At 39.5% G+C, this 26740-nt stretch overlaps 1 protein-coding gene and 1 non-coding gene across 4 annotated transcripts in view; both read left to right on the top strand.

Moving 5' to 3' along the window:
• ppfibp2b (PPFIA binding protein 2b) overlaps nt 1-26740 on the top strand; it is a 68552-nt gene continuing 41812 nt past the window's right edge. For 2 of the 3 annotated variants that reach the window (XM_058398095.1, XM_058398094.1), the window contains exons 1-2: nt 13838-14125; nt 25313-25399. In XM_058398095.1, the coding sequence (XP_058254078.1) occupies nt 13853-14125; nt 25313-25399 (360 nt within the window). In that variant the 5' untranslated portion in view covers nt 13838-13852. Of the gene's footprint in view, nt 146-6934; nt 7032-12729; nt 12933-13837; nt 14126-20018; nt 20028-25312; nt 25400-26740 lie in introns of those variants that run through there. The other variant, XM_058398096.1, reaches the window with a different exon arrangement.
• Nucleotides 3956-4029, top strand: trnat-cgu (transfer RNA threonine (anticodon CGU)). The gene has a single exon. It is a non-coding gene; the product is annotated as a tRNA-Thr (tRNA).

The following is a 26740-nucleotide window of genomic DNA, read 5'->3' as shown; positions in this document are numbered from 1 at the left end:
GACTAAACCCCACAAAAGCCTGTAACTGTATCGTCAGTCGGTCTGCAGTGTGCCAAGGGGTCAGAATAAAGAGACCGTCTCACAAACTGTTGGCACGCTGGCAATGGAGGACTGAGGCCATTCCTGGAGCAGTGTGTGCTGGCCAGTAAGTGACTTAAATACTCACTTCAGGGAACCTTCAGGGAACTTCAGGGAACCTGTGGTGTAAAACCTGTGGTGTAAAATAAACCCCCGAACTGATCTGATGGGTTTTTATCAATAGCGTGTACTCGTATTAATCGTATCGTATTAAACACCTTGGTGCAATAATAACACTGCTGTACAGCTCCAGGAAGTAAATGAGCACAGCATGTTAACCACCGAGCAGAATAAAGTCCAGCATGCTGGGTGACCCTGAGACGCATTTTAATTCCCCAAGCAAACACTTCAGGAGAAATATATAACCAAAATAAATCCCTGACTTTTCAGGGATTCTCTGTCTAATAACTCTGTCTAATGAGACAATCAATGACGGGAGAATTAGCTAAAAAATGTGTTAAAATTTATATTAATTCATTCATTCTGGTATTTTTTTTTAAATCTGATTCCCAGTTTGAGATTAGATATGTGAGTATTTTCGACTTTTTTTTAGAATTATTTTCAGCTTATAGAGTGAGGGGAAAATGTAAAGAAAATATTATTTTTAATTTATAGACTGAGGAGAAAATGTAAAAATAATTATTTTCAATTTATAGACTGAGGAGAAAATATAAAAAAATATATATATTACTTTCAACTTATAAACTGAGGTGAAAATCAAAAAAAAAAAATTCATCTCATAGACTAAGGAGAAAATGCAAAAGAATTTTCAACTTATAGTCTGTGGAAAAAATCTAAAAAAAAAAAAATATTAATTTTAATTTATAGACTGAGGAGAAAAAAAATATTATTTTTAATTTATAGACTGAGGAGAAAATGTGAAAGAAAAATCATTTTCAACTTATAGACTGAGGAAGAAATCTAAAAATAAATTGTGTGAGAAGATTATAAACAGATTATAAAGAGAATCCCTCAGGAGTGCATAAGATAAACAGGATTTGTGGTGATTGTGCTATTAGTGCCAGGTCATTCAATTTTTTTAACCCACCACTATCACCGCTGCTTTTTTGGGGGACGGTATGGATATTTTTTAAAAAGTCGTTCCAAAAGAAGGGGGGGGGGAATAAAAAAAATATGGAGAAGGGAAAAAAGAGAGGAAAAACAATGTAGCTATGCATTCTACGCAAAAGAATAAAAAAATAAATTGAAAAGAAGGAAAGTGAGCAACAAAAACTAGAAGAATTTAAATAAAATACGAAAAGAGTGTAAAGAGAAGGTTTTTTGTGCATTTGCACTTTTAAGAGCAAGAGAGAAGAAGAGAAGAGAAGAAAAGAATGAAATGGGGAAAAGGAACACAAAGGAGTTTTATATATATATATATATATATAAAGAATAAAGATCTTTATCTAAGAACGAGAAAGAAAAGAAAGGAAACAAATTATGAAATGAAATGAATAATGGAAAAAATAAAAAGCATAAGAAAAAAACTAAGAGTGGGAGAACTAAATAAATGGATAAATAAATAAATATATAAATAAATAAATAAATAAAATTTTCCAGATAGAGACTGGTTGACTTGACACAGCATGTGGTTTGCCTGTAAATCTGGTATCTGTTCAAGATAATGTTCAGATTATTTGGATTATAATTTTCATGCCTTGTTTTGGGGTTGAAGTTTGTTTAACCTGACGTCTTGGTGAACAGAGGCTTAGCGCTCACTTCGGCTTGGTCAGTCTGGTGTGTGTGTCTTGAAGATATTGGGTAATTTTGCACGGGCCACTTCACCTCCTGACTGCCTTCTTTGAGAAGATGGAGTTTGCTGTCTGGACTCATTTTATCTGCTGACCTTTAAAACGCTCTGGATGCTGGACCAGCCAGGGATCTGTGGGTACGACCCAGCACACCGCTTGCATTTTCGATGCTTTAAGTCCATGTCCTTATTTCTAAAGCAGGGAATACAGGACACAGGGGCTGCATTCGAACCAGGGGAATCACCCACCACAGCGAAATATAAACCAAACCCACAAAAGAGTTGTACAGGAAATGGTGTGTAAAGCGTTTTTCCCAGACCGGAAAGCTATGAAATTAAGATGACTGATGTCTGTGTAACTGACATGGCAAATATTATTGTAGGATCAAACACTCCCAGTGTGCATACCCCGGTCAGATAAGACGAGTTTATTTATTCTTTTGGAAAGAAGTGTAGCAGGAAGTCTTTAGTGCATGGGCCAAGCCTGCAGCGTGTCGTTTTACACGGTTTGTTTAGTTACACTGTCATTTATTTAGTTGCACTGAAGCTCAGAGATGAGCCGTCTCTTTCGTTTTCTGTGCAGCGATTACACAAATAACGCTAAAATAGAGGCGGCCAAACTCGTTCGGTTAGTGGGAATTGACACATAAACGGTGTCTCTTTCCCACGGTGTGACGAAAAATACATTAAAAAAAACAGGGAAGAGGTTTGGGGAAAAAAATAGATTTTTTTGGGGGGGGGGGGTTGAGGTGGGGGGTATAAAAATATAAGCTTCTTTAGAAATTGCTAAAAAAGTTGGAGATTTTTAAAATCAGGAATAAAAATGAGAAAGGGAAATAATATGTAAGGTCGAGAGTGGGAGAAGAGAAGAGAAGAGAAGAGAAGAGAAGAGAAGAAGGAAGATTTTTAAAAAAATCAATAAAAAAGAAACAAATAAATTAAAAAAGAACAGATTTTATATATATATATATATTTTTTTTTTTTTATTTTTTTTTTTTTTTTCCTGTTCACGTTTTGTTTGTTTGTTCCTGCCTTGTTTTGGGATTGAAGCTGTTGAACCTGACGTCTCAAGAACAGAGGTTCTGCCAAGCCGCCTCTATTTCCCACGGTGTGACGAATATCAAACAAAAACAGTTATAATGACGAGTTAAATCCTGTCCTGAATGATTCATTTGCGAGGCAAAAAGGTTAAAAATGTCTGAGACTACGAGCAAAACTGTTTTCACTTCAACAACCAAGACTTTCACAACACTGTTATTAACAATACAGTCATTAAACGTGAGACATGTTTGGGAAAGCTGTGTGGTAATACTGGCTTAAAGATTATGCAATGAATTTTGCAAACAGCATAATTATTGGCACCCTGCATGACAATACAAAAATGAGTCGCTTATGTAATAAATGTGTACATAGGAAAAGATTTGTGGACATCTAGAAGTTTGTAGACATCTAGCCCTAACTTCCCATATTGTATGTGGCTCTTCCCCTAACTGTCACAAAGTTTAAAGCACACAATTGTATAGAAAGTCTTTGTACGCTCTAACATGGCAATTTCCCTTCACTGGGACTCAAACACTGCTCCAGCATGACCGTGCTCCTGTGCACAAAGCTCAGAGCTCCATGAAGACATGATGTAGAGGTTAAGGTTGAAGTAGAAGAACTGGAGTGTCCTGCACAGAGCCCTGACTCTGACTCAACCCCAGTGAACACCTTTAAGATGAACTGGACCTGGAGTCTCATCAACATCAACATCAGAGTCTGATCTCACTAATGCTCTTGTAGCTGAATGAAATCCACACAGAGCTCCACAGCCATCATCCAACATCTAGTGGAAATCCTTCCAGGAGAAGAGAAGAGAAGAGAAGAGGAGTTAAGAGAAGACAATATAAGGAAAATGGAGAAGAGAAGAGAAGAAAGGAGAAGAGAAGAGAAAAGAAGAGAAGAAAAGTAGAGGAGAAAAGAGAAGAGAATATGAGGAAAATGAAGAAGAGAAGAGAAGAGTGGAGCTTTTTAGAGCAGGAAATTGAGAATAAATCTAGAATTGTATGTTCAACCAGCACATATGATACTGTAGGTGTGGGTATCAGGGGCAGGGGTACACAAATTTCTGGTGTTGGTGACAGCTGTGGCGCTGTGGCTTAGTTGGTTAAAGCGCCTGTCTCGTAAACAGGAGATCCTGGGTTCAAATCCCAGCAGTGCCTAGTGCCTGTGGTCATGTAGAAGTTGGTTCCTCTCTTTCTTTTGATCATAAGATCAGGGTTCAAGCTCCAGTACTGCCAAGCTGCCAGTGTTGGGCCCTTAAGTAAGTTCCTCAAGACCCCCTCCTGCTTCAGGGGAGCTGCGTCATGCCTGACCCTGTGCTCTGACACCAACCCTCCAAAGATGGGATGTGTGAAGAAACAATTTCACTGTGCAGTAATGTACACCAATCAGCCATAACATTGTGAGCAGTGAGAGGTGAAGTGAATAAGACTGAGTATCTCCTCATCATGGCACCTGTTAGTGGGTGGGATATATTAGGCAGCAAGTCAACATTTTGTCCTCAAAGTTGATGTTAGAAGCAGGAAAAATGGACAAGTGTAAGGATTTGAGCGAGTTTGATGAAGGGCCACATTGTGATGGCTAGACCACTGGATCAGAGCATCTCCAAAACTGCAGCTCTTGTGGGGTGTTCCCGGTCTGCAGTGGTCAGTATCTATCAAAAGTGGTCCAAGGAAGGAACAGTGGTGAACCGGTGACAGGGTCATGGTCGGTAAAGACTCATCTGAGAGAAGGCTGGCCCGTGTGATCCGATCCAACAGACGAGCTACTGTTGCTCAAATTGCTGAAGAAGTTAATGCTGGTTCTGATAGAAAGGTGTCAGAATACACAGTGCAGGACGGGTCAGGGCTGTTTTGGCAGCAAAAAGGGGACCAACACAATATTGGTCATAATGTTATGCCTGATTAGTGTATATGTAACAAATAAAAGCTGCTTAATTTAACTAGGGAGGCTTCCACACTGTCAGTTTAGTCCGAATCAGCACACAGTTCTTATAATAAAGCTGTTATTCGGATCAGGAAGCGCTGTAGGAGGTGGTGTGAGTTCGGTTGAACCGGAACTGTGCTGCGATTCCTGAGACTCGTGATCGGGTCCGCACTCGTTCAGGATGTAACATAACCTGCGTTTTGTGTTTTTTACCCGATGATGACATCACTCATTTCATTTGGTCTGAAACCAGACCAAAGCTGAGAGTGGACACCGGGAACAATCACACACGGACTCGGAGCTCAGTAAAAGTACAAGGTGTGAGAACCAACTAGAACATCAATAATCCATGACAAACCATGTGTTTTTTGTTTGCAGGCTTTATTATCAGTTACCATGACAACGGTGTCCATGGCCAAAACAAGTTTCATTTGGTTTTATTTGACCATGACATCTGATTCTAATCATAGTTTTGATGACACTTGGGAAAGTTCTCCAAAAAAAAGCATTTCTTTCTTCCTAACAGCTTGTTGTTGTAGAAGATAAGTCTTCCTGGGAATCTTTGGGAGTCGAATAACTTCAATGTTTGTGGTTTTCATGGTCAGGTTCTGTTGTTGATCAAAGCATGACACAAAGTCTACACACCCTTCTGTACTTCGGTGTTGATTGTGTGTTCGTTCTGAATAACCCGCTGTCATCGCCGTGTTATCAGACGTGTTAGAGCCGGTTAATGAAGCATGTCGTCCTGGACACGTCCCTGGTGCTCGGGGAAGCGAAGCTAAATCTGTCCGGATTATTAAGAACTTGCTTCATCTATGCGTCGGTACTGCAGCTCTGGGTTTCTTGGTTAAACTCCACGCTTGTTTACTGCATCGAATTACATTCAGGATGTTTAGCGTGTAGATTCATTTGTTAAACATTATGTTCTCTTTCTTTACAAATCCGTCTACACATCCGTCACCACATCCTAGGAATAAACACTGTAGAAAGTGTTTCCGTTTGTGGCGTTGTCTGTGGGTCTGTGTGTGTGTGTGTGTGTGTGAGAGACCATATGCCATGAGGCAAGATGACAAAGGCTTGAAACTTGAGCCTGACAGGCCTAATTAATCTCAGGTTCCTGCACTGCTGAGAGATATGCAAGCTGAGGGAGAGACGGAGGCATGGAGATAGAGGGCAAAGAAAGAGACAGAGATCGTGCAGTTTTTACGAAGAGAAAAAAAAGGGTTAAATCTGGAGGTACAGCAGCCTTCAGGAGAGTGTTTGCTCAGATGGGCATGATGTGAGAGTCAGGGCTGAGCAGTAAGTTAGTTTGACACACACTATAAAAGAAAAAATGACGGTGTTTGTATATACAGTAATTGTATAAAGATTATTTTAATCTATAGATATATGAAGCAGTTTATTCAAAGATATTCTAAATGAAATCAATATTATTTTTGTTTTTGTTAAAAGAAACCTAAAAGGACATTTTAGGGGGGAAAAATAATTTTAAAATAAAGAGGAAAAAATGAAAGGTAATAGTCAATAGTTTTTTTGGGAGAGAAAAAGAAATAGAAAATATAAGAAATTGATTTAAAAAATATATAAATAAATAAAATAAATTCAATAATGAAGGAAAAAGAGAAATATATAGAGATACACTTTAGGAAGGAAGAAATAAATAATTTAAAAAAAAATTAAAAGATCAGCAGAATAAAATTGATTTCAACTAAATGTAGCAAAAACTACTAAATAAATAAATATCTTTGAATATTTTAAATACAGTTTTGCAAAATAATGTTTGTTTTTTTATTATTTCTGAATATATGTTTAGAGTTTTATTTTTGAGAATTAATATTTTTTTATTTCTGTGTATAATTTTATAGGTTAAGGTTTGAGATTTTTTTTTAGAAAAAACGTCAGAAATATGACCAAACGTCGACATTTTTAACGACGGTACTGAAGGCACCAACTGCTAAAGATACAAACACAGTCAGTTAAAAAAACAGAAACAGGAAAATTGATATAAAACCAATTAACCAATTATATAAAGCCAATGAGCTCATTTTAAGAAGAAATTATGATCACATGTAAAATACAAGTCTTGTATTTGAATAAGAAATGAATTTCAGATGTAGTCGTTTCCGTTTCCTGTTCCAGGTTTTACGTCGCATGCGGTAGCCGTGGAGCAGCATGGCGTCTGATGCTAGTCACGTGTTGGAGGCTGCTTTAGAGCAAATGGACGACATCATCGCAGGTGAGAGCTGACACACTTGTTACCTCATGAATAACCTACAGAACCTGCACGAGGTCTGAATTTCAGCCGAGTGTCAATAAAACAGCAGGAAATGAAGCTGAAGGGATGAGAGAGAGAGACAGACAAACAGAGAGAGATGAGAGAGAGAGAAAGAGAGAGAGAGACAAACAAACAGAGAGAGATGAGAGAGAGAGCGAGAGACAGACAAACAGAGAGAGATGAGAGAGAGCGAGAGACAGACAAACAGAGAGAGATGAGAGAGAGAGAGAGAGACAGACAAACAGAGAGAGATGAGAGAGAGAGACAGACAAACAGAGAGAGATGAGAGAGAGAGAGACAGACAAACAGAGAGAGATGAGAGAGAGAGAGACAGACAAACAGAGAGAGATGAGAGAGAGAGACAGACAAACAGAGAGAGATGAGAGAGAGAGACAGACAAACAGAGAGAGATGAGAGAGAGAGAGAGAGAGAGAGACAGACAAACAGAGAGAGATGAGAGAGAGAGACAGACAAACAGAGAGAGAGAGAGACAGACAGACAGAAAGAGGTGGGGGAAAGAGAGAGACAGAGAGAGTGAGACAGACAGACAAACACAGAGAGGTGGGGGAGACAGACAGACAGACAAACAATAAAGTTGAATCTAATCTAATCTAATCAAACAGAGAGGTGGGAGAGAAAAGAGAGACAGACAGAGAGAGAGAGAGACAGACAAACAGAGAGAGCGAGAGAGAGACAGAGAGAGAGAGAGAGAGGTGGGGGGGGTTACACTTTTTACACCTAACAGCTCTGTGCTCTCTCTGAAGTTTCTGACACCCCGAGCCCTGAGATACAGTTTACTTCCCTTTAGGTCTTTTCCTAAGGAAAATAAAAAAAAACTTCAGCTGCACAACACTACACAAGACATTGTGTAATAATAAATTTGGCTGAATTGATTTGCTCTGGGCACCGAGGATAAGGCTAAAGTTGATGGGTTGAGAAATCCTGATGGCTTGCGTCCTGCCCCCAGAAAGGTCAGAGAGTAAGATCAGATAGTGTGTTGCTTATATCACAATAACACCAGATTAAAGTTACAATTAAACAGAATAAAGGTTTCATGCTAAAGAAAGGAGGGTTAATGGGTTGTTGCCTTGGGTACGGGTACGGGTGGGGTTGTGTGTGTGTCCTCTAGCAAACTCAGCAGCAGTTGTCAGCATGATTGGACTAATAGAGGACGAATGTTTAACGAAGGCAGTTGACAAGTGAGGACCTGAGAGAGAGAGAGAGTGAGAGAGGAAGAGAGAGAGAGAGAAGAAGAGAGAGTGAGAGAGGAAAAGAGAGAGGGAGAGAGAGAGAGAGAGGGACAGAAGAAGAGAGAGTGAGTGTTACTCTTTGTACACACAAAAAGCACACTCGAATCAGCAAGCTTGCCATGTGTGTGTGTGTGTGTGTGTGTATAAGAGACATTAAAGCGTACATAACATAACGTAACGTGCCCTGGTGTTAGAATTCAAGGTCACCCCCCCGGCTGTTGTCATGACAAAAGCCTGCGTCTGTTTGCTTGTTGTTAAATGTCAGAAAGTGTGACTGAGGAAGAGCCGACCTGCTGCTGGACACATGACCTACTGCAGGAACACAGCATGGACATGACATGTACACAAGCAGTCCCTCGGGGAGGTTTTCTCTGATCGTTTCGGACAAAAACGTTCGATTTTGCTACAGATTTTTATAAATTTTTTAAATTTGCTTTTTTGGTGCTTTTATTCTGAAACAATTCGAACTGGAAATCTCCTAGCAGTGAAGACACACGCATAATGACTTTCTGCACACGTGGATGGAAGACGGCTTTGGCTGAACGCGTCCTGGCCCAAATCTGCAGAAAATAAATATCTCACGTTTAATTCATTTTATTGGTTACACAATAATATTGCAAACGTATTGTACAAGGAAAGCTTGTAAGGATGAAGTTCTTGATTGTTTATCCTTGAAACACATTTTAAGGTCCGTGTTCATCAAATGAGAAACGTTTCACATGGAAACAATATGAGTTTCTGGGATTTAGAGAAATATTACTAAAACGTTATGTTATAATTTATAATATATATTTAATGTCTCTCTGCTTATCGGACACTTCACGTTTGTTATAAATGGCAGTGAAATTGTCGTTAATAGTGTTAATATTATCAGTAGATATGTTATTTTTAGGTCATTTTTAGTTTGGGGCAGTTTTCAAATATTTTGAAATACTACCACCTGCTGGACATCGACGGAAATACAACAATATGACTTTTTTTATGGTAATGTGTTTATAAAGCAGGTCAAACCTGCATAAAAGTCTAAAAAGAGCAGAAGATTAAGTTAATTATCATTATAAATTAATTAAATAGAATTAATTGTATAATATTACATAATTATTTATTTCTTTTTTATTCATTTATTTATAAAAACTAATAATAACAATAACAGTTATTATTATTATTATTATTATTATTATATATTATTATAATTAATAATACTAATAATAATAGTTTTTTAATTAATTGTTAATTGAAGTTAATATAAATAAATGAAATATAAATAATATACATATATATATATATATATATATATATATATATATATATATATATATATATATATATATATATATATATATATACACTATATTGCCAAAAGTATTCGCTCACCCATCCAAATAATCAGAATCAGGTGTTCCAATCACTTCCATGGCCACAGGTGTATAAAATCAAGCACCTAGGCATGCAGACTGTTTTTACAAACATTTGTGAAAGAATGGGTCGCTCTCAGGAGCTCAGTGAATTCCAGCGTGGAACTGTGATAGGATGCCACCTGTGCAACAAATCCAGTCGTGAAATTTCCTCGCTCCTAAATATTCCACAGTCAACTGTCAGCTGTATTATAAGAACGTGGAAGTGTTTGGGAACGACAGCAACTCAGCCACGAAGTGGTAGGCCACGTAAACTGACGGAGCGGGGTCAGCGGATGCTGAGGCGCATAGTGAGAAGAGGTCGCCAACTTTCTGCAGAGTCAATCGCTACAGACCTCCAAACTTCATGTGGCCTTCAGATTAGCTCAAGAACAGTGCGCAGAGAGCTTCATGGAATGGGTTTCCATGGCCGAGCAGCTGCATCCAAGCCATACATCACCAAGTGCAATGCAAAGCGTCGGATGCAGTGGTGTAAAGCACGCCGCCACTGGACTCCAGAGCAGTGGAGACACGTTCTCTGGAGTGACGAATCGCGCTTCTCCATCTGGCAATCTGATGGACGAGTCTGGGTTTGGCGGTTGCCAGGAGAACGGTACTTGTGTGACTGCATTGTGCCAAGTGTAAAGTTTGGTGGAGGAGGGATTATGGTGTGGGGTTGTTTTTCAGGAGCTGGGCTTGGCCCCTTAGTTCCAGTGAAAGGAACTCTGAATGCTTCAGCATACCAAGACATTTTGGACAATTCCATGCTCCCAACTTTGTGGGAACAGTTTGGAGCTGGCCCCTTCCTCTTCCAACATGACTGTGCACCAGTGACCAAAGCAAGGTCCATAAAGACATGGATGACAGAGTCTGGTGTGGATGAACTTGACTGGCCTGCACAGAGTCCTGACCTCAACCCGATAGAACACCTTTGGGATGAATTAGAGCGGAGTCTGAGAGCCAGGCCTTCTCGTCCAACATCAGTGTGTGACCTCACAAATGCGCTTCTGGAAGAATGGTCAAAAATTCCCATAAACACACTCCTAAACCTTGTGGACAGCCTTCCCAGAAGAGTTGAAGCTGTTATAGCTGCAAAGGGCGGACCGACGTCATATTGAACCCTATGGATTAGGAATGGGATGTCACTTAAGTTCATATGCGAGTCAAGGCAGGTGAGCGAATACTTTTGGCAATATAGTGTATATATATATATATATATATATATATATATATATATATATATATATATATATATATATACACATATTATTTTTATTTATTTCATGAAAGTGCATTTCAGGGTCTTCAGTGACACTGGACAGATCACAGAATAATAAAAGGGTGCAGCAATAAAAAAATGCATGTTTTTATAAAGAATAAATAATAAACAGATGAGAAAACTGGAAAGTGAAGGACACGGTCATTATGTGAGCGGTGTTTTTTAAATCATTTTAAATAAAAGTGTCTGATGAATCCATCGATCATGGTCTGATGAGACGAAGCGGACATTTTGATGTGATCGCTGCACTTCCAGTCTTCACACACAGTTAAGTGAATTAGCACAAAACCCAGACTGATAAAGTGCGTGCTGCTTCTTTCCCACAATCCCTTGCTGTTTTCCTGTTTACAGTCACGTAAACTACAGTCTATTCAGTGTAGCTGCTGATGCGAGATGATCCGAGAAGCCTCATGCTTTTGGACCCCGGATTGTCTCTGGCTCTTGTGAAGGGAATGATTGAGTCGTGGTGGCTCTCCCTGCTGCGTTGCTGTGGTTTTATGGCATCCAGATGTTTCAGCGCTGCACTGGCTTCACTCTATCAGATCCAGATGGAGGCAGTTGGAGATGAGGGACGTGTTTGGTGATGGGGATGAAACGTGGCCGTGTGGGGTGGAGGGGTGAAGGGTGATGCAGCCATGATGCTTCACACGTTATAACCTCATTGGACTCACGTTAGAGGATATCACGTGAGACTACTGTAGCATACTGGTTATTTTATAGGTGGACCATCAGTCCATCAGCTGTGTAGAATTTGTGGGAGGTTTTTTGGTGTCTCTCTAACACTGCTACATGAACCTGACTCTGAATCAACAAATGACTTTAAAATGATATATAATTGTGCAAATAAAGAACATTTCATCCTTGTCAGAGTCACAGTGGATCCAGGAACACTGGACATGAGTCCACCTTTGTTCTCTCTCTCTCTCTCTCTCTCCCTCTCTCGCTCTCATCCTCCCCATCACACTCCCTCCCATGATAACAAGTCTTATGTTCTTATGTTCTGTAAAGCTGCTTTAAGACAATGTCCATTGTTAAAAGCACTATACAAATTGAATTGAATTGAATTGAATGTCTGTCATATGGCATATTAACACACAAAAAAAGGCTTTTTCTCCTGAGTCCTCTTGTGGAACCCGATGTGCTCTTGTTCTGTTGTGTTCCATCCTCATGAATGTTTAGATATATTGTTTTAGATGCTTTCCTGCAAGCCATGTTTGTAAAGAGTGGTTACTCCCTCTCAACTCGAACCAGGTGTTTCTCTGAGAACTGAAAATGAAGATTTAATTTATCGCACAGTGAAAATATTTCCTTCACACATCCCAGCTTTTTACTGTAGGAGACTGGAGCACAGTGTCAGTCACGATGGATAAGGACCTTGCTCAGTGGGAGCTGGGGCATGAACCCATGACCTTCTGATCTGTAACCCAGAACAGAGCCACATAAGTACAACTCAGAGGATGGGTTTTGTTTTGTAAGCAGCACAAAGTGTTGAGTGTGAAAATCCTGAAAGGAGCTTCTGAAATATTCAAACCAAAGATCATGACATTTTTCCTCTTTCTGGTTTTGTGAACCTTCATTAAAACGTTCATGTGACTGATTGGATAACATAAAAGATGGTCTGTTTCAAATACTGTACTTTACTGTACCTGTGAGTGGTCAAATACTGTACTGTAGGAATATTGTTAACTCTCTCTCTCTCTCTCTCTCTCTCTCTTTCTCTCTCTCTCTCTCTGTAGGCTCTAAAGTGATGGTGGAGTTCACTAACGGTCTGCCGGAACTGGGTTCTCCAGTCAGCGTTGGTCCGCTGCAGGTTTTACAGCTAGCAGAAGAGCTGCGTTTGGCTCTGGAGCTTCAGGGCGGAGAAGGTCGAGGCACTCTGCGCTCACAGCTGCCCTGTTCCACCGCCCAGACCCTGCTGGAGTGGCTGGACAAAGGCGTGGTGAGTCCAAGCTTACACACATCGGACTCGGAAGGAAATACAGATACACATTCAGCAACTGTATTAGAGGTATATTTAAAGGAATGCATTATGTTTGTTTCCTTTTTGTCAGTACTGATATAGATATGAGTAACATATCGAGTAGTAATCGATCAGGGGGGTATGTCATGGGACATTTTATTTACCTCTGGTTGGGTTATGTTTTTGTGTGCTGCTAGTGAGGAACTCCTTATGAATTAAAAAGAGTAGAACACATCAGGGTACGACGAAACAGAGCACATTTACAGTATTTTGCAGACATTTTAATTATATGACTAAGCAGCTGATCCGTACATAAAGACCTAAAAGTGGTGGGATTTTAATCTACAGCCTTCTAAGCAGTAGCTGAACATCCTAACCAATGAGCTCGCGCTTCCCAGTGACAGTATTTCTAGCATCAGTAGACAACAGGATCAAAGTCGAACCCAGAATAGCAATAACAATGAAAGGCTTGGCCTGAGAGAATGAGATTTGTGGTTTTGTTGAGTTTGAAGTTATACCTCTGTGGACGTTTCAGCGTAACAGAGAGCAGGGTTCTCAGGGCAAGAACTGTCAGCTAGCAAGGGGATTAAAAAACGATAAAAGGAAGTTTGTGCTCAGTGCTCGCTTAATAGAATTGCTCTCACATGCCACAAATTCTTCGCTTCACTGCAATACCGAGGCTACGTACAAATCACAGTATTTAATGCATTTAATGACCATTCTAGCCGATACTACCCCCTGCTCTCTCTCTCTCTTTAGATATTGTCTTCAGGTTGCATTATTTTAGGGTTCCTCCTGTGGATATTTTCACATGCATCATTATTTTTTGTTCAAATATAAATAAAATATAGTTGTACTTCATAACCATGTGAGGCTTCTTAAGCTGTGAAAGTAGGATCATGGGTTTGTTTTCCTCTGGATCACAGGCTGTTTTGTATTTCAGCTGTGTGTGTGTGTGTGTGTGTTTAATCTGGACGTCTTTAAAAGAGTTTGGATGCTCCTCCGAGATTCGGATAGGGGCTGTGCTTAAGTTCCCTGCCTCCTTCTTTCTCCTCTTCTCGTCTCCTTTCCCTTTTTTTCCCCCACTCCTTCACTTCTCCGTCTGTCGCTCTCGCCTTCTTGTGCTCACGTCCTCACTCAGCCCCATCCCTGAGGATTACTGGGTCTCATGGGTAAGTCCATGGCTGTCATCCCGATTCAGGTTTGTGTCGTCCAGAACCGAGGTTCTGCAGATGGCCGGTTTTGCCGTCTGTTTTTCTACAGTGTCATTTTTCTTTTCGTTTTTTTTGTAGTAGCTAGATTTTTTTTTCTGTATGGGATTTGGTGCTACTTTTGTTAGATTTTAAATCCAATTGGCTGTGTTTATGTTTGTAGACTGGCTGTACAGTGGGCGGGGCTAAGAGAATCCAGCGAGTGGAACCAGTGGGCCAGTCAAAAAGCCATATTTCTGAAACAAATATAGTATTTATGGATATTCAAACAATATTACAGATATTTGCTGCTGTAATCTTACCTTTGATTACACCGAGCTGTATGTGTGTGTTTTGTGTAGAGGCATTGCATTGTGGTGGACGGGGCTAACTTAACCAACCTGTCAGTGGTCAGTGGACCCAGTTAGAAAGCCTCAAAAATGCTTTATTATTTTTATTTATTATTAAATAAAATTGCATTATAAAATGTATTAATATTAAACAATATATTATTTTTATATTATATATTATATTCAATTTTTTGAATATTATATTATATTATATTATATTATATTATATTATATTATATTATATTATATTATATTATATTATATTATATTATATTATATTATATTAATTTATTTTTTAAGTTTTCCTTCTTTCCTAAGATTGCTCCTTCCATCAATCCAACTCCATCCACCAGTGATGCGGTTTAGGACCCAAACGCTGTAGCCTAATGTGGTGGGCATCTTGGATCACAGGAACCACTTTTGTCCATCTTATGGACACTTATGGTCCATCCCAAATCGCATGCTATTCTGTGCCACTGTGTAGTATAAATAGTGTGACCAGTGTGGAAGAAGAAGTGCATTTGTGTAAAGTGAACCCAAATGATGCACTTGAAACAAACATCTGGAATTTTGGACATATCATAAACTCAACGCTTGCAGCTTCGCTTACTTAGCGGTAGAGGGGCGGGGCTACCAGATGCTGAGGCTGGATGAGAAAAAAAAATTCAAAATGGCTGACAGCACTCCGGTAGACACAACATCTTACAAATGTCTTTTAAATGAGCCCCCACTTTATCATTTATTTTATTTTAAACGTTCTCTGTATCCTGCTAAAGCTACTGAAGCAGCATCAAGTGACATGAGTTTGATGCCATTCGCTGTCTATTGGGAAATGGCTTCTACTTCCGGTCAGTAAAACCATTTGAGGTGATAAGACCTTTCTAACATTCATACACAAGACACTAGAGTACACTGTGCATAGTGTGAGTGTATAGTGTGTAGTTGTCATTTGGGACGCAGCTCTAGTTTTCCACCATTTTGCTCCCTAGGCTCCGCCTCCCAAAGTTTGAATCTGCAGTCAAATTAATGACTGTAATAGATGTAAGGGCTTTTTATTAAATTATCTAGGGTTTTTTCTAACACAATGTGTAGCAGAACAAGTTTTAGGGTTGAGACATTCTGTTACTTAGATTTATTATTATTATTATTATTATTATTATTATTATTATATTATATATTAGATATATTATTTATTACTTATTGTTAAGTAAAGGCACCAAAGACAAAGCAAACAACTCTTGGCTAAAGTGTGTGTGTTTAAGTTTCTGTAAAAAGTGTGAGTCTCTGAAAATGAGTCTTTGTTCTAATCTTAAACTTAAAGAGTTATTGTTGATGAGAAAATGAAGCAGAATCACAGCGGAGAGATACGGCCGTGTCTGAGAGCAGGGACAGCTGTCTCCTTAATGCTAACACTCTGATACTTACACACTGACACTCTCTCTCTCTCTCTCTCTCTCTCACTCTCTCACACACACACACACACACTCACATAATCACTTACTCACACTGAAAATGTCCCCTCACCCAAACAGGAAATGACCTGAGCCAGGGAGATGAGAGAGAAAAGGAAGACTAGAACAGATCTCAGACTGGCACCTAACCTGATCTTCTCTTCTCCCTTTTCTCTTCTCTTCTCTTCTCTTCTCTTCTCTTCTCTTCTCTTCTCTTCTCTTCTCTTCTCTTCTCTTCTCTTCTCTTCTCTTCTCTTCTCTTCTCCCTTTTCCTTCTCTTCTCTTGTCTTCTCTTCTTCTTTTTTCCTTCTCTTCTCTTCTCTTCTCCTTTTTTCTTTTTTTTCTCTTCTCTTCTCTTCTCTTCTCTTCTCTTCTCTTCTCCTCTTCACTAAGACTAAGGCAGCTTAATTGTCTAATATTGTCAAAAATCCTCACATTTTAAATCGCTCACAGTTTCTAGATATTACGAATAAAATACTTACTAATAATGTGGAGTTTGTGTCTCTCACCTAAAGACATACATCTATACTTTAAGTAAAGACATTTTCTTCTGAGATTTTTACTCTTAGAATAAAGAGATGACTTTTTACTGATCGCTGAACAAAACTGCCATAGCTTCAGATTTTACTCCTGAAAGGTTCATCAACAAAACATAAAACATAATCTACTACCTTCAATCTAGCCGTGGTTTTATGCTCGAAGTGTTGACAGGTGAGGAATATTGGATTATGTGTGTATGTGGAGTTTGTGTGGTTTGGGTGTGAAACAAAGGAATGGGTGTAATTCCTGTGTGTCGATGCCGAGATTGTGAGGCGGGGATCCTTCTTCAGGAAACAAGAGATTCACTATAATCACTTCCAGTTTGCAGAGACAGTGGTGCAATGGAGAATTGTAACAAATGGGTGTGTGTGTGTATGTGTATAGTATGTATGTATGTGTGTGTGTGTGTGTGTGTGTGTGTGTGTGTGTTGTCCTAGAATAAATCCATAAGCCTGTTTTGTTTCAGACTTGCATTGTGATTTTAATTTAATTAGTAACACCTCGTGACAACGAGGGGAAACCCAGTGCGGTCAGAGCGAGCGAGCAAGAGAGCAATAGAGAGAGAGAGAGAGAGAGAGAGAGAGAGAGAGTGTAAAACTTTGCAAGCATGAAGCTATAAATTGTGTTTTTACAGCTGTTAAAGTGTGTTAAAGCCAGGGACAGAGAGAGACACACTGTAGTGCTGTAGCAGTATTGCGTGACTGGCTCAGAAGCAGACGTGGGGTCCGGGGGGTAGACAGCGGTCGCTGTAGCGTATCGGGAGCTCGAGGCTTCAGGGGCTGGAATGAAGAAGAGGAGGAGGAAGAAGGGAGGAGGATAAGGAGAGGAGGAGGAGGAGGAGGGGAGCTTTATAAAGCAGGCAGCCGTCAGCACTGTAAAGCCCTGTAGTGAGCCCTCCGACCCCAGACCAGACTGCTGCTTTTTCCTCTCTCCCTCTCCCACACACACACACACACACACACACACACATGCACATACACACAGATGAGCAGACATGGGCCTTCAGCATGGAGCAGGATATTGACTTCTACAAACATTTCTCATGGCTTAAAAAGGTAAGTCTGTTTTTTCGTTAGAATAGCAGATCAGTCACAGTGTAAGAGTCATTATCCAGCGATTAGCCATGCAGCCGGTCATTCTTGCACGCCTGCATGCTTCACGAGACGAAGGAACTCCTCACTCCAGATCTGGAGTAACACTCGGCGTCGCGTCTTCATGAGACAGACTGGTTTCAGGCTCCAAACAGCTGTGATGAAAGGTAACATCTGAAATTTAATTATAGTTTAGTGCGCAGTGTTAGGTGCTGCTCTGTTAGGACCTGTGGGCTGCCAGGCACGGGATCATTCCCGAAAACACAAGAGCTGCTCACATTATACTGATTTCCTTTTAAGAATTCAGCTGAAAATGTCAACATTATCACAGAGAGAGAGAGAGAGAAAGTAATCAGCCATTAATTGAATGAAATTGAGTTTTTTAGTTTCATCTCTGTCTAAATAGAGCGATGCAGCGGCGCTTTAGTCCTTCCGTTCAGTCCAGCTCCCTCACGTCTTCTTCTACTCGCGCTCTCATGCTCTTGATCTCTCACATTCTTGTATTCTCGTATGAAGTCCAGTGTGATCAACATTAGAAGTTTTTCTCCCATGAATCATCGTCCCGTGACGAAAGAACGACACAAATTTGCATCGGGATCAGTAAAACATTGTGGAGATTTTCCTGAAGTTTTATAGCTAACAAATGGATGAATTTCTTTCTAAAATCTTCCACCATTCTCACCTCAGATGATACATAACGCTATATAACCAAAAGCATGTCCGCACCATGAGCCACACCATGCATATGTGCTTTTTCTCCGAACCTTCTCTACAAAGTTTGAAGTACATGATTGTGTAGAAAACATTTTCTGTGCTGGATCAACTCTCTGCTCTGTTCTGGCAACCCTGAGCCCCTGAGCTAGGCCTGTAACCCTCAGTTACATATATTGATCTTGAGGTTGTGTTTAAGATTTAGCTTGATCTTGAGTTTAAGATTGAGTTTGAGTTCAAGATTGAGATCGAGATTGAGTCTGAGATTGATCTTGAGGGCTTCAACTGCTCAGTTGTATAAATGGATCTTGAGCTCAAGTTTAAGATTTAGTTTGAGTTAGATCTTGATCTTAAGATTGAGTTTGAGCTTTAGTTTCAGATTGAGCTTGTGCTTGAATTTGAGCTTGATCTTAAGATTGAGTTTGATCTTGCTCTTAAGACTGAGAGTGAGTCTGAGTTTGATCTTGAGGGCTTCAGTTGCTCAGTTGTATAAACTGATCTTGATCTTGAGATTGAGCTTGAGTTTAAGATTGAGATTGACCTTGAGTTTAAGATTGATCTTAAGATTGAGTTTGACGTTGAGGACCTCAATTGGTCATTTGTATAAAGTCACTCTGGATAAGGATATCTGCCAAATGCCAGAACTGTAAATGTACATGTAAATGGAATAGCATATTCAATACTCAGGTGCCCACAAACTTTTGGCCTATACACTGCAGCAGAAACCTTCTTAATCTTTTATAACTAATAAAAATTCAAGTTTAACATACACCAAGGATGTGATCCAGCTTCAAAACGATGCTGTTTCAGCTCTGTCCTTTCATCCATTATCATAACCAACACTGTCAATCCACGTAAACAAGCCTGACTGAGATGAACGACTCCACACAGCTTGAGAGATTAATTTAGCACGATGTTGGCTATGAGCTTCTCTTACTTGCTGCCAAAATTACCCTCATAGCTTCAAGGCTAAACGAAAGCAGCAGCACCAGACTGTTATATCTCACTTGGGGTAAGAGGAAACATTGTTAATTGTATTCTGAAGAGTTTTGTTTAATGAAAAATTCCGCCTCATCATTAGCTTATACAAGCTTGTTTGCCTTTATTCGGAGCCAGCCATTATTTTTGTTTATGTGCACAGGGAAGGAGGTTAAAACCTCTCTGAAAGACATTTGAATGTGGCATGCAAACGCTGTATGGTTCCTATTTTACGCACTCAGGTTGCCCGGTCGCACTCGGCCTGCTGTAAACAGTAATGACAGAGTAAATCATCTGGACCGTTGACCTGAGAGAACATTTCCTGTCGAGTCGCCTACAGAGAGCAGAAACTGGAGTAAGAGCAGGGTGCAAATCTGGTTTATTACACTAGAGAGAAAGTGCGCTGCTATGAGCATGTTTATACAAATGTAATCAGTTTGACAAGACATGGTTAATGCCTGTAGTTTTCTTTATAGGAAATTTTTCCTATACTATATGAAATGATTCAATGATGGGTCCAAATTTAAAGCAAATATACTCTTACTAGTGGATTGTTTTCCTATAAGAGCATGTCCTTAAGGGATCTATTCTCTTCATAACACAGCATTTTGACAACAATTCCAGTAAGCTGTGAATGAAAGCAAGCAAGAAAAAAAAATGAATGTTGTCTTATCCATTTATAGTTTAGTTTACAGTCTCCACTCTAATTCATCCCAAAGGTGTTCTATGGGGTTGAGGTCAGGACTCTGTGCAGGCCAGTCAAGTTCCTCCACACCAAACTCACTCATCCTTGTCTTTATGGACCTTGCTTGGTGCACTGGTGTGCAGTCATGTTGGAACAGGAAGGGGTCATCCCCAAACTGTTCCCACAAAGCTGGGAGCATGAAATTGTCCAAAATGTCTTGGTATGAAGCTAGTGTATTAAGAGTTCCTTTCACTGGCTGAGCCCAACCCCTGAAAAACAACACCTGAATCCAATGATTTGGAGGGGTGTCCCAAAACTTTTTATATTTAAATATAGCGTATCTAGAACTACGGAAGTACTGCTTAAGTCTTGTGGAAAAATACAAAAATATTGCTGACCAATCAGATTTGAGAATTGAACCAAGCTCTGGTAAAAAAAACAAAAAACATGCAGTCTGACCAATCCCAAAAGAGTACTGTGGGATAAACAATGTTATGTTCGATCTGAAAATCTAGCTTTTGGGGACGATTCAAACTTTATGCAAAGTGATTCTATTTCTGCAAGATGGCCACCATGGAACATTCCAGCATTCAGCTACAGAGAAAAGTTTTTTTAATGTGTACAATGTGCAGTCAAGTCCTCCTGGGACGTCCATGTGCACTCAACTGGTAATTATGATATTTAATACAGAATTACGACTTGAGCATACCAACAGTCAAGATCAATACATGTGTGTGGCATCTTTCATGAACTGGACCCGGTTTGAGAACATTTTTTGTCTTCCAGTATAAGTTAGGCATATTAACATCTAGCGTTTTTGTTTTTTTCGTCATGGTTGTTGAATACATCAGTTTTTGTGGTTCTGAGGAAACAGGGATATAATGAGATCTGGCAGCAGGGTGCACTGTTACACCCACGTGAACACAACACATAGCACCTAAGCATTACGTTCTTGTGGAAACAGTCAGTAAGTAGATGATGACGTCCAGTCACCAGGCGGTAAACCCTGGCTTGCGAGTGGTGTGTGAAGGAGCTGCATGGCTGTCAGTACAGGGAGGGCTTCATTACAACACACACCATTGGCTCTGTCATGCATTCTTGGACGGTGCCATAATGATAATAATAATAATAATAATAAAAATGTCCTCAGCTGAGTTGTTGAGGGAAATTCCAGGGTGATGATGCCTCAAAGGAAACGTCTTTCTCTCTTACACACACACACACACTGTCTTGGTAGACAATAAACTACATTCTAACTCCAGTTCCTACTTTGTGCCAGTGACAGGAAATGGTTTCTTAGGTCAAAATGTCAACATATCTCTTAATCCTTCATAAATCTGCAGCACAGCTGAAAAAGAAAACATATCCAGAGACATTTTATTGTATATCTGCGTAGAGTTTGATATCTAACTCCAGTCCATGTTTGGTCATTATAAAGATATTGGGGTTTTCTTCCTCTTCTCTGCCCCCTCAAGGCATTTTGTTGAATTCCCACACTGGCCACATTTTACTTCATGTTCTTGTAATGAACATTATTTACAGAATGTTGTGTCTGGGCCCTGATCCAAAATAAAGTCCATTTTGCAGAATCCTTAGTCAAGCATCGTAAAACATATTGTCACATGACCTGTCACATGAACAGATGATTCAGAATAGTTCCCTGAATTTTAATTTATGCCAATTTTGTTCCAGTCGCCTGTTCCCAGTCAGAACACGCCTCATAAATAACCCAAACTTTCTGTGTCTTTCTGAAAAGGTTTGGTTCTAGTGAGACACTGCCTGGTTATAGAGCCTGAGCTTGTGTTTGAGATTAAGTTTACGTTTGATCTTGATCATAAGATTTAGTTTGAGATTGAGATTGAGACTCAGTTTGGTCTTGAGATTGAGTTTAAGTTTGAGTTTAAGTTTGGTCTTGAGATTGATCTTGAGTTTAAGATTGATATTGAGATTGAGACTGGGTTTGAGATTAAATATGATTATGAGATTGATCTTGAGTTTAAGTTTGGTCTTGAGATTGATCTTGAGTTTAAGTTTGGTCTTGAGATTGATCTTGAGTTTGATCTTGAGTTTGAGTTTAAGTTTGATCTTGAGTTTGAGATTGAGTTTGAGTTTAAGTTTCATCTTATTGAGTTTGATCTTGATCTTGAGATTGACTTTAAGTTTGGTATTGCGATTGAGACTGAGTTTGAGGTTAAATTTGATCTTGAGATTGAGCTTGAGTTTAAGTTTGATCTTAGTATTGAGTTTGAGATTGAGTTTGAGTTTGAAGTTAAGATTGAGTTTGAGTTTGAGCTTGAATTTGTGTTTGCCATTTTGCCAATTAGTCTGCTTTGTTCAGTAAATAAAACCAAAAGCAATCTTAAGTCATTCTATTCTATCCCTGATGCTTTATATAAGGCAAATAAGCTGGATAATTAGCGCTTATTTTAATCATGGAGAAAAATATTTTCATGATCAACATATTACTCTTTAATTCTCTGCAGTCTTTAACGGGTTTAACTAGGGCTGAATTTTGGATACCAGTCTTTTGGTTGATGTTAAATCCTTGGAAGATGTTGTTGAATTGTCTATAAAAGCAGCTCTGACTGTAATTCTGACAGAAAGATTTGGAAGCCATCAGAGGCTGCGTTATGTACAGTATATTCTTTCAGTAGAACGATCTAAAAATATATCAGGTTAACTAAATAACATCAGATAGCATTGAACACCTGAATGCAAATATTTTATATTTACACGTTCACAAGAGAGAGCTGAGAAGCCTTCAATGGAAAAGCTACATTGCAGAATTTAGGTGAACTGTACAGGGTCAAAGGGGTCCAGCATTTGGACCTAAACTTCTGAAAACAGTAACCCAGAGCTTTACCCACTACCCAAGTATCATGTTCACTGACCACAAATCTAACCTGGGCGGTGGTGGTTAGAGCGCTGAATCCTAGCCACTAGACCACCAGGGAGAACAAACTCTGGCGTTCCCATGTTTCATAAAGTACAAATCATTGTAGCCTGAGAGCTCTGCCAAGTCCCAATGCAGCAGCAGATTATTAAAGGCATTAACTCTTACAGCTTAGCGCTGTCTTTTGCACTGATATGACTGCTCCTGACTGGAGCTGGGAAAAGAGGTCATTTATATGTCATAAAGTACACATTTAGCAAACAAGACGCTGTTAAAACCAGCCTCTCAGCAAAGGGCTGAGTGCTTCTCTAGTCTTATTTCATGCTATTGCAACAGCAGAAACGGAAGGCTTTTCGTTTTTAGAGGAGCGCTAAACTCAAAAGTGCTTTAGATATTTGGGGTTTTTTAAAAAGTGTTTTAAATATGGCCAGATACAGCTGACATTTCGTACAGGGGATTTTGGAAAATGTTACTTTTGGTCAAGACAGCTGACAAGCCTGAACTCAGCAGCATTTTCATACAGATTAAATATCTGCTCTCATGGTGCTAGCTCTGCTAGCTTAGCGCTGATAGGCACTGAAGCACTCTAATCTCCTATGACAGCAGCAGTATTTACCGGCTTAGCTAATAAGCATCACAATGTGGATGTCAGCAATGACACAATAAGTTGCTAATAATGCTGGTCAAAACTGAAGATCTGAAGCAAGATTTATTTTCTTCAGAAGTGGATCTGGAGCTAAATTCAGCTAAAATCAGGTCTTTTTAAAAACTGGATGTATGAGAGGGAAAAAACATAACTGGCCCATGCATGTGATGTCTACGGCTGAAGATGTCCAAACATTTTGATTCTACTACTAGAGTAAACAGTGTTGGTTTTTCAAAATGGTGGCACACACAGAAATTTCCGGTTAGCGTTCGGTGCTAAATGTAAATCAGGCGTAATTCTAGTCATTGAGCATTTTCCTTTTAATCCACTAACACATCTGAGGGAAATGTGAACCTTCTTGACATTTTCCACTGATTCCTACCATCACTGCACCTTTAGATTATCTGTATGAAAGACTTGACGAGTAGAGCTAGCTTGCTAAAAGTCAGTAGCTTATTCTCTGTGTCCCTTGTTGCGTCCCAATTTGTTTATTATCCAGTACTAAATGGTTCCTGAGATTAGATTGAGCGTGTCTCAAATCATCTGTTAAAACGAAAATCCCAAAGGTATACAATAGTCTACTATTTGAGGTAGATTTTTCTCACAGCTCTTTGCGTGATGGAGGATGAGTTTTGTGACGGTTTGCTTCACCGTATTCAGCCTGCAAACAGGGCGGAAATGTGGAAAGATAAATGAAGGGAATGATGAATTTCATGATATAGTATGAATGATATATGGAATTATTAATGAGAAAAGGTGAAATGCAGAAGGATTTCGCGTAACTAGGCAACAGCGTCCTCTTGCGTTGCATGTATTGCATGAAGTGTTAGTGTTAGCATGCCCAAGTACTCGCATCATTTTTTGCAATGCACTCAAAAGTGCCTAGCATGTAGGCAAATTGGGACGTAGCATTTGATATTTTCGCTTTACTATAAGAAGGGGAGTGGTAGCTCAGTGGTTAAGGTTTTTAGCCTAGTGGTCAGAAGGTTGTGAATTCAAATCCCAGGTCCACCACTGCTGGGCCCTTAACCCTCAATTACTCAGTTGTATAAAAATGTGATAAAATGTAAGTCACTTGGGATGAGAGCGTCTGCCAAATGCTAGAAATGTAAATAAAAGTAAATGTTTTTTCAGAATGTGCCTCTTTATAAATGTGATGAGCTAGTTTTACATTTATATTGATCTACATGGACTGCCATGGATAGAACCACTCTGAGACCATCTTTGAACTCCTGTTGCATCAGTCAGCTTTGGCCAGGAATGAATTAGCGTTAAGTCTATAATGAACTCAGAAATTACACTGATCTATTAGATCCTCAAGAGCTTGCTCAATTGCTCATATCCTGGTGACTATAATCTGTTGTAGAAAGAACATTATTTCCTGTCCAGTGTCACTTAAATGAGGGTGAGGTTCCCTTCTGAGCCTGGTTCCTCTCAAGGTTTCTTCCTCATATCATCTCAGGGAGTTTGTCCTCACCACCCTCACCTCAGGCTTCTCATTAGGGATAAATATTAGGGATAAATAGTAACTTAACTTTAAACTTTTTCTACGTTTCCCTACTTCTGTAAAGCTGCTTTGAGACAATGTCCATTGTTAAAAGCGCTATACAAATAAATTGAATTGAAATTGAAATGTCGAATAATCCCACACTGTAATTCAGATCCTTTTATGTTTCCTATAACGTCTTTGTGTGCCACTTTTTTTTTGTGAGTCTCTTCATGTACTGTTTGGCATCATTCCTGTGATTCTCAGCTTTTATCTGGAACTGGCTGGTTCATTCACCTCAGCTTTTATTCCCCTGTGTGTGTGTGTGTGTGTGACAGGTTAACCGCCAGCCCTGTTCGAACAATGAGACGTATCAAGAGCGCTTGGAGAGATTAGAGGGGGACAAAGAGTCTCTGGTTCTGCAGGTGAGTTGCTCCTCCCCACTCGACACGGGATCTTCACCGCCACACAATAGAGTCTGTCAGGCTGAGAGTCATGCGTTGTCCTGCCTTTCAGAAGGCAAATATACTTCATAAAACATATATTTTAGATTTAATTTGTCAGTAGGATCGGACACAGAATGCTAGTGTGTATTCTTTCAGTGACGAATCATATGTGACATTCCAATGAGGTTCGTCGCGTTTACAAAGAGATCCTCACGAGTGATAAGAGTCTCAGCTTCGGGAGTCTGAAGTTCAGCAGTTGTGATGAGGGCTGGAGTTAAAATAATGGGCGCTTGTTATTGTGAAGAGGAATTAAACATCATTTCACGTTAATTCTACAGTGAAACCTCGGCAAACAAATTTGATTCGTTCTGGAGTGGTTTTGCGAAACAAATTTTCCCATCAGAAATAATGTAAATGCAGAAAATCCGTTTCAGCCACCCAAAAATATGACCAGTTTGACCAATACGAAGCGTATGGAAACTGTATGGCTGACAGAGAACTGACCCAAGCCAAGCATTCCATGTCAAGGCTCCTCACAGGAAGTCGTGCCACCAAGCTTGGGCTAAAAATAGAACAGATCACCCACGCCCCCAATCTGTCAACAAAAAAAAACACCTGAAAAATCACCTAGCTTTTGAGCACATGCTGAAGGCGACGTTGGTATCGTGGGTTAACTCTTTCCTAACAGCTTTTGCTGACTGAATCGTAAACTCTCTTTAGCTGCTTGGCTTTCCACTGACGCTAACAAGTTTTGAACGGCTCCCGGACGTTGTGCAACTTAGCCGGCGTTCGGTTCGGTTTATTCCTATGCCGAAAACGCTTCATATGCCGATAAAAATTACTTGCAAATTTTTTATTCGAAAATTTGTTCCACTCTATTAAGTTCAACTGTATTAAGTCTGTTCTTGCTAGTTTACAAACAAATGAGGATAATGCTAATATTCCTGATGTTTTTTTTGGCACTACACTACATTTCACTTCACAGACTGTACAAATACAAGAGCTTTACAAAAGGAATAAAGGCAAGAGGCGTGCTTTTCTAGGAAAATAATCAATACCATGGGATGTTTATCCGTTTATAGTTGTTTCACATCATGGATCGTTCGTGAAATAAGTTAGCTATCTTACGTTAGAGCAGACAAAAAGAGTCTTTTCTTTACTTTGTCTTAAAATTAATAAGATGTAAAATTGCAGCTTGTTAACAAGAGAGTGTGCAATGTTTAAACTTTCTCATGTAGCTTTATCTGACACTGGAGACTCCTTCCGTAAATGTTAAAGAAATCTTATTCACCACATTAAAAATGTGATTTTTTTCATCTG

The sequence above is a fragment of the Hemibagrus wyckioides genome, linkage group LG08 (assembly GCF_019097595.1).
Source record: "Hemibagrus wyckioides isolate EC202008001 linkage group LG08, SWU_Hwy_1.0, whole genome shotgun sequence".
NCBI classification, from domain to species: Eukaryota; Metazoa; Chordata; class Actinopteri; order Siluriformes; family Bagridae; genus Hemibagrus; species Hemibagrus wyckioides.
Note: the sequence above shows the minus strand (reverse complement) of the source record. Positions and strands in the feature narration are given on the sequence as shown.